The 8983-nt window shown below is 39.2% G+C and overlaps 1 protein-coding gene across 1 annotated transcript; it reads right to left on the bottom strand.

The window, feature by feature from the left end:
* Window positions 1-1499: 1499 nt before the first annotated feature.
* Window positions 1500-7211, bottom strand: LOC143036246 (uncharacterized). Its single transcript, XM_076203493.1, has 5 exons — window positions 7200-7211; window positions 6586-6672; window positions 5892-6037; window positions 2206-2230; window positions 1500-1862 (listed from the first exon to the last, which is right to left on the bottom strand). The coding sequence occupies exons 1-5, from the start codon at window positions 7209-7211 to the stop codon at window positions 1500-1502; spliced, it is 633 nt and encodes a 210-aa protein (XP_076059608.1).
* Between the last annotated feature and the right edge of the window lie 1772 nt (window positions 7212-8983).

The following is an 8983-nucleotide window of genomic DNA, read 5'->3' as shown; positions in this document are numbered from 1 at the left end:
ACAAGTCAGGTATTATGAGAGGATTTACTGGATATGTCGCAGTATCACAGGGGATTAAGTCAGATAAATCTTCACCATGGTTACTTCTTAGTTTACTAGTAAGAGCCTAATGCCCTGTAGGCCGATCTTTTCTCTACCATACCCAAACTGGTAGAAAGATTTGTCCTAGAAAGGATATATCTCCCTTACTGAATCAGCGTTGAATCAAAGGCACTCCATCACACACTGTTCACAAACCTCGCTTGTGAAAAAACTTAAAGATTTGGCTTTACATGTGATACGCAAATGACCTTTATCTAATACAGTGAAGACAATAAGATACAGAACATACTTAGAACAGTTGTATGGATAGGATTTTGAAAGTAGAGAGAACCAGTTATCAATTTATATAAACAATTCATAAGAACAACACTTAACTATACATTCGCACCATGATTCCAAAAAATACGAAAGCAAATTATATTAAAATAGAAACAATAGCTGGATGCACTCAGAAAATAACTATAGAATAGTACAAGAGAATGATAGGCACTCAAAAGTCCCTGACCTCACCCACTCTTTACTTCACATCACACATAGTCCACCAAACACAACATAAAAATAATCCCAGTAATAGTCTACTCAGACATCTACAACTATCTATTCCCAGTAACCAAACAATATGTACATACATAAGTGTGTACTCAATCAGATAATAAATAAAAAGAAGCATTCCAAAATAGACTGCAAAATTCTATATTTCACCAGGGATCTCCGAACATCAAATTCAACTAAAAAATCCCTCCCAAGGCAATCGGTGGTGATGGGCGCTAGAGAGACGCGAGTCTCCTAGAAAAGAGGAGAGAGGGGGCAGATGGATTGGCTGATAAATAAAAAACAAATATGTAAACTATGAAATGGTTATGTAATTACTGTATCCCATGAATTACAATACAAAGGAAAGCTAACCAAGAACCGATCAGCTAGCTTTGGACTCGGTTCCCACTTAGTAAAGACATTTCAGGTACGGAGTATGTATCATGTTGTGATGAAAAGCGATATTAGATGGAGTACATGTTATGTGCTGGTGAATCGGGGATGTCTTCAGAAAACATGTATCATGTTATAGTGGAAAGCGATAGGAGATGAAGTACATGCTATATGCTGGTGATTCAGGGATGTCTTCAGAGGTCAAGACACGACGTGAGAAGCTGGCACCTGGAGTTACATGATGAAGCTATGCTTGCTACCTGCATGTACTTGGATCCAACGAAAGTACATGTTGGACCATGTAAGAAGGACATTTATTAGGATTGCGATGGTAATCCCTGATCAATGTGCCCACATTCTCTGAGTCCCTCCCCATTTTTTATTCTATTTTATATTTAATCCTTCATTGATGTTTTGCTACAGTGGCCATAGGAATTAAACAGACAGGAAGGAAGGTCGCAATGCTTTTATTCGTGTTCATACAAAAATAAATCGTTTATGTTTAACACGCATAGCGGACATGTTTGTCATTAATGGTATCGGGAAGGGGTAGGGTGATAGGGAGCGGGAGTTGGGTGGTAAGGAGCAGGTGTAGGGTGGTAAGGAGCGGGAGTTGGGTGGTAGGGAGCAGGTGTAGGGCGGTAAGGGGCTGGTGTCGGGTGGTAGGGGGCTGGCTCATAGTGAGGGTACTGGGCCTCCCCTTCGTAGGTGACTTGAGCTACATAACCAGAGTCTCCATTGACGGTGTAGGTGACCGTCTGGAGACGACCGTCGGGGAGGAGGACGGAGTAGGAGCCCTGTGTGTTGTAGCCATCACGGGTTTCCTGGTGACCGAAGTCGTTACCGGAGTAGTCGTGCTTGACAGCGTAGTTGAAGTCGTACTTGGGAGAATCCTGGTGGTCAAGTAAATCATATGATTATATGTTTAACCTTTAACCTGTCTTTTTAATTTGTTGATATCTTGGAAAATGGTTCTTATACGGGGACCATGGGTAGTGTTACCAGTGAATTCGCCTCGAATCAGTCAATAATTGAAAGCAAGCATTATCAGTCCCAATGAGATGTAACAAAAGTGCATTCCAATTGCTGACTGTAAACATTGTAAGTGGCTAAAGAGGAAACTAAAAGAGAAGTCAAGGGGTTGTTAAGAACACTTCAGTTGATGGAAGGAAATGACAAAGTTTGACAGACACTGTTGTAAGACATTCATTGTTTCCATAAAATGATAATACCTACCTGATAGGTGGGTGGAGGAGTGTATCCGTATTGGGGAACAGAAGGAGCCGCCAGGACAGCGCCCACGAGGGCGAGGGTAAAGGTGATCTGAAGTAGAAGTATTATATTAATAAAAACCCAAAATCTATGGAAAAAGCAATCCAAACTGATATATAAAGGTAGGATTATATGTTTATGTTTGTGTTTGCTCGCTCGTTCGTATGTGCGTATGCCTGTGTGTATGTGTGTGTGTGTGTGTGTTTATGCGTGCGTATGTATGTATGTGTGTGTGCATATGTGATAAACGATGATTTCGAGGTTTTGTGCCATTTCTACTGAATACTTCAGAAGATGTTTCGTGTCATTCAGATCAAGAATTAACATAAATCAATTACTATTGAAGAATTTCAAAAATATGTTATTTTGATAGATAGATAAATATATAAACAAGTGGAATAATACTGATGAGTTTTGTTAGAGCACTACCTACCTTGACAAACATGTCGCTTCGGTAGGTCTGCTCGAGATGGTGGTGTTCGAACACAGCGGTTATTGTTCTTTGGTAATGAAAAAAGAAACCTAGCTATATATATACCTCCCGGAGGATGGGCGTGGCGTTGTGATGTGAGGAGGTGAGTAGGTGGGGCGAGAAGGTTACAACGTGAAGGAGGCCATCGAAGAAAAGGCGCTGGTTGTCCATATTTAGATGGGCGCCTCCGGCACTTTTGATTCTTAGTAGCCAGATGTTAAAGCGTTCGATGTTGCATATTTATTATCAGTTCTCTTTATTGACAATCTCTATGATCCGAAGGTCCCCAGTAATCGTAACGAAATATATTTTCGTATGTAGAGTGGAATGAAACATGATGCTTCTGGTATACGTGGTTGTCTGCATTTCGAAACTTTTCTTCCCAAATATCAGAGATTCTCGTATTTAGTAATAAAAAAAAATAAAAAAAAATAAGTGTATGTAGAGTGTCACACGAAAGATATCTTAGGCTAGAAATAAAGTCTGTCTGTGAAATCGGAATTTTCGGGTAATCTAAATTCGTATGACATTTGCCCTACTTACCGAGCCCTGTAGAAACTTCGCTTCAATTTTGTGAACAAGATTAGGACTGTTCGAACAGTTGATAAGCATCTACCGTCACACATGGATGGATGTAGAACTTTCTGGAGGGCAGAGTACTTTGAGTGGCTGTACATGGCTGACTCTCTGAGCGACCAATTTTCCCCAGATGTCGGATACTGATCTACCAATAGATGAAATCTCGTCTTTTAACAGTAAGGATATAGAGGCTGTGAATTGAAAGGTTTAAAGGCAGCTTGTATCTGAAGCGTCAGGATCGGGTTGCTGAGAGATGGAGGTGAGACATTTGAAAATCCATGTGAACACAGAACACAGCGTTATACGCTCGCATACCCCCTTGAGCCGTAAGGCGTGTATATAAACTCTGTATGTATCTAGTATGCTCATTCCTTTGAGAAAGTCGATAGACGAAACGTCAGGAATAAAAGCTTCACCTCCAGTCCATGTTTCATTTACCGTGTCTATACAAGGTGAGACATTATCATAAACGTTTTTAAGTTAATTGAAACTACAAAACATTTTCGATAATGGATTGTTTCAAGACATTAATTAGTTTCTAGGTTGGGTATTCTGAATGCATATGCAGATTTTGTTTCAATAGGATTTCAATAGGATTTCTTGATTATTATTGTTTCTGGTGAAAAGTCGATACATAATAAAATAGAACATCCCTTATCATTTTTGTCCGGTAACTCTTATGATTTATCGTTTGAGTTTGGCAAATCTTTCCATAATCTCTTCTGACTTACTGTCGTGTCCAGTAGATCCTTTCTTAAGCAAATATGAGGAGATCACAGGAGGATTTGCCGGTCAAGAGTGAGAAGTCAGAAAAACATATTTGGAGGTTTTACTAAACACAAGCGATAAGTCAGAAGAAATCGTTAAAGAATTACCCGGGTACTTGTGATAAGTCAGATATCATGAGAGGAGTTACTGGACATGTCACAGTACCACAGGATATTAAGTTAGATAGATCTCTCCATGATCTCTATTAGTTTACTAGTAAGAACTTAACATCCTGCAGACCGATCTCTTATCTCTACCATAACTAAGGTGGTGGAAAGATTTGGCCTAGAAAGGATCTTAACACATATACCTGCCTTACTGAATTAACATTAAATCAAAGAATGGCCGTCCACCACACGTTGTTCACAAACCTCACCTTTCAAAAACGTCTCTGACTGGCCAAAAACCTTAAAGATTCGACCCTACATGTGATATACAAATGAACTTCACCCAATACAGTGTAGACAAATAAGAAACAGAACATACTTAGATGAGTTGCAGGCACAGGATTTTGAAAAACAAAACAGTTATCACTCTATATAAACAATTCATGAGAAATACACTTAACTATATATTCGCAACATGATTCCCAAAAATTACGAAAACAGTGAACACAATAAAAACAATGGAAATAATAACTGAATGTACTCAGAAACCATGTCTGTAGAACAGCACGGGAGAATGATAGGCACTCAAAAGTCTTTGACCTCACCCACCCTTTACGTTACATCACACATAGTCCACCAAACACATGATAATAATTCCAGTAGTAGTGAACTCAAACATCTACAGCAATCTGTTCCCAGTAACCAAACAATATGTACATACATAAGTGTATAATGAATCAGATAATATAACAAGCATTCCAAAACAGACTGGAAAGTTCTATATTTCACTAGGGATTTCCAAACATAAAAAAAAAAAAAAAAAAAAAAAAAATTACTCCCAAGGCAAACAGAAACTGAATTGACACACCTGCGCACAGGTCACCACTCCGCAGTTAAACAGCATCAAAATTGAATAGTCTTGGTGACAGACATAATTGCCACAGATGCAACCCCTAAACAGAAGAGGCAGAGCACCTTATACTATATAGTTCTACGTTCACTATTTCCAGACTGCAGCACAAAATCATTTCATTGAGAGACTTTTATATTGAATCGGTGTTGATGGCCGGTTCTAGGTGGATGCGAGTCTCATAGAAGAGAGAAGAAATGGAACGGATGAATTGACTGATATATAAAGTACAAATAAGTAAACTATAAAAGGGTTACGTAGAGACTGTACTCCATGAATTACAATAGAAAGAAAAGCTAACCATGAAGAGATCAGCTAGCTTTGGTCTCTAATTTTTTCCACTTAGCCATGACATTTAAGATATGGAGTATGTATCATGTTGTGATAGATGGAGACATGTTATATGCTGCGAATCGGGGATGTCTTCAGAGAGAATGTATCATGTTATGGTGGAAAGCGGATGTCTTCAGAGAGCAGGGAACTAAGTGAGAACCTGACACTTGGAGTTACATGATGAAGCTATGGCTGTTACCCACATCTACTCGGGTCCAACTAGAGTACATTTTGGGCCACGTAACGAGGATATTGAACAAATTGGAATGGTTAGCCTTAATTAGTGTGCTCATGTTCTCTGATTTCCTTCCCATTTTTTTTTTTACCACATATTGAATCCTTCATTGATGTTTTGCTATATTGGGCATAGGAATTAAATATACAGGAAGGAAGGTCGCAATGCTTTTATTCGTGTTCATACAAAAATAATTCGTTTATGTCTAACACGCATAGTGGACATATTTGTCGTTAATGGTATCGGGAAGGGGTAGGGTGATAGGGAGCGGGAGTTGGATGATAAGTAGCAGGTGTAGGGTGGTAAGGAGCGGGAGTTGGGTGGTAGGGAGCAGGTGTAGGGCGGTAGGGAGCAGGCGTCGGGTGGTAGGGGGCTGGCTCATAGTGAGGGTACTGGGCCTCCCCTTCGTAGGTGACTTGAGCTACATAACCAGAGTCTCCATTGACGGTGTAGGTGACCGTCTGGAGACGACCGTCGGGGAGGAGGACGGAGTAGGAGCCCTGTGTGTTGTAGCCATCACGGGTTTCCTGGTGACCGAAGTCGTTACCGGAGTAGTCGTGTTTGACAGCGTAGTTGAAGTCGTACTTGGGAGAATCCTGGTGGTCAAGTAAATCATATGATTATATGCTTAACATTTAAACTGTCATGTGAATTTCTTCATATAGTGGAAAATGATTCTTATACGGGGACCATGGGTAGTGTTATCGATAACTTAGCCTCGAATCAGTCAGTAATTGAAAGAAAGTATTATCTATCCCAGTGACATATAGCAAAAATGTATTCCAATTGCTGGCTGTAAACAATGCAAGTGGCTAAAGAGTGAACTAAAAGATAAGTAGTAGGGTTATTACGAACATTTAAAGTGGGGGGAAAGAAACGACAAAGTTTGACAAAGACTGTCCTAAGACATTCATGGTTTCCATAAAGAGATAATACCTACCTGATAGGTGGGTGGAGGAGTGTAACCGTACTGGGGAACAGAAGGAGCCGCCAGTACAGCGCCCACGAGGGCGAGGGTGAAGGTGATCTGAGTAGAGGTACTATATTAATAAAAACCCAAATTGTATAAGAAAAAAATGCAAACTGATATATTAAGGTGGGATTGCAGGTTTATGTTTGTGTTTGCTCGCTCATGCGTATGTGCGTATACCTATATATATATGTGTGTGTGTGTGTGTGTGTGTGTTTATGTTTGCGTTTGTGTATGTATGTGTGTAGTTGTGTGTGTGTGTGTGTGTGTTTATGTTTGCGTTTGTGTATGTATGTGTGTAGTTGTGTGTGTGTGTGTGTGTGTGTATGTGTGTGTGTGTGTTTGTGTGTGTGTATGTGTGTGTGTGTGTTTGTGTATGATAAACGATGAAATCGAAGATTTGTGCCATTTCTAGTGAATACTTCAGGAGAAACTGTTTCGTGTCATTTAGATCAGTAATTAGTGTTAGTGAATTACTATTGAAAAATTACAAAAGCACATTATTTTGATAAATAAATAAATAAAAATAAATAAATAAATAAATGGAATAATACTGATGAGTTTGGTTAAAGAGCATTACCTACCTTGACAAACATGTCGCTTCGGCAGGTCTGCTCGAGATGGTGGTGTTCGAACACAGCGGTTATTGTCTTTGGTCATGGAAACAGAAACCTCTCTATATATATTCGAATCTGCATGATGGGCGTGGCGTTGTGATGTGGGGAGGTGAGTGGGAGGGGCGAGAAGGTTGCAGCTCAAAGGAGGCCATCGAAGAAAAGGCGCCGCTGGTAAACATTTAGTTTTCAATGGGTGTAGAGCTTTCTGGAGGTCAGAGTACTTTGAGTGGCTGTACATGGTTGACGCTCTGAGCGACCATCTTTCCCTGGATGTCGGTTACTGATCTATCGATATATTAAATTCCTTCCTCTCTCATTTGAAAGATGTGAAGGTAGTTTGCATCTGTAACATCCGGTTTGAGTTGCTGAGAGATGGATGTAAGGCATTATCATAAACGTCTTAGAATTAATTGAAACAACTAATCATTTTCGATAATGGATTGTTGGGTATTCTGAATGCATATGCAGATCATTTTTTTCAACAGATTTGATTGATTATCATTGTATGAGATATAAACTAAATGCATAAAAAATTCTGGTGAAAAGTCGATACATAATAAAATAGAATATTCCTTATCATTCTTGTCTGGTAATTCTTATGACTTATCGTTTGAGTCCGGCAAATCTTCCCGGTATCTCTTCTGACTTATTGTCGTGGTCGGTAGATCCCTCCTTAAGCAAGCATGAGAAGATCACAGGAGGATTTGCCGGTCAAGAACGATAAATCAGAAGAACATCTGAACACAAGCGGTAAGTCAGAAATAATCGTTAAAGAATTTCCCGGGCATGTGTGACAAGTCAGGTATTATGAGAAGATTTATTGGATATGTCGCAGTATCACAGGGGATTAAGTCAGATAAATCTTCACCATGATCTGTTCTTAGTTTACTAGTAAGATCCTAATGCCCTGTAGGCCGATCTTTTCTCTACCATACCCAAGCTGGTAGAAAGATTTGTCCTAGAAATGATATATCTCCCTTACTGAATCAGCGTTGAATCAAAGGCACTCCATCACACACTGTCCACAAACCTCGCTTGTGAAAAAACTTAAAGATTTGGCTTTACATGTGATACACAAATGACCTTTATCTAATACAGTGAAGACAATAAGATACAGAACATACTTAGAACAGTTGTATGCATAGGATTTTGAAAGTAGAGAGAACCAGTTATCAATTTATATAAACAATTCATAAGAACAACACTTAACTATACATTCGCACCATGATTCCAAAAACTACGAAAGCAAATTATATCAAAATAGAAACAATAGCTGGATGCACTCAGAAAATAACTATAGAATAGTACAAGAGAATGATAGGCACTCAAAAGTCCCTGACCTCACCCACTCTTTACTTCACATCACACATAGTCCACCAAACACAACATAAAAATAATCCCAGTAATAGTCTACTCAGACATCTACAACTATCTATTCCCAGTAACCAAACAATATGTACATACATAAGTGTGTACTCAATCAGATAATAAATAAAAAGAAGCATTCCAAAATAGACTGCAAAATTCTATATTTCACCAGGGATCTCCGAACATCAAATTCAACTAAAAAATCCCTTCCAAGGCAATCGGTGGTGATGGGCGGTTCTAGAGAGACGCGAGTCTCCTAGAAAAGAGGAGAGAGGGAGCAGATGGATTGGCTGATAAATAAAAAACAAATATGTAGACTATGAAAGGGTTATGTAGATACTGTACCTCATGAATTAGAATACAAAGAAAAGCTAACCAATAAG

The sequence above is a fragment of the Oratosquilla oratoria genome, chromosome 20 (genome assembly GCF_046742065.1).
Source record: "Oratosquilla oratoria isolate Oo_2021 chromosome 20, ASM4674206v1, whole genome shotgun sequence".
NCBI lineage: Eukaryota > Metazoa > Arthropoda > Malacostraca > Stomatopoda > Squillidae > Oratosquilla > Oratosquilla oratoria.
Note: the sequence above shows the minus strand (reverse complement) of the source record. Positions and strands in the feature narration are given on the sequence as shown.

Excerpts from the sequence above, each read along its gene's own strand:
- LOC143036246 (XM_076203493.1), bottom strand. Across the intron at positions 6,038-6,585 it reads CTCCTCCACCCACCTATCAG|TACCCTCACTATGAGCCAGC; the intron begins GTAGGTATTATC and ends GGGGAGGCCCAG. Across the intron at positions 2,231-5,891 it reads CCCTATCACCCTACCCCTTC|ATACACTCCTCCACCCACCT; the intron begins CCGATACCATTA and ends TCCCCAATACGG.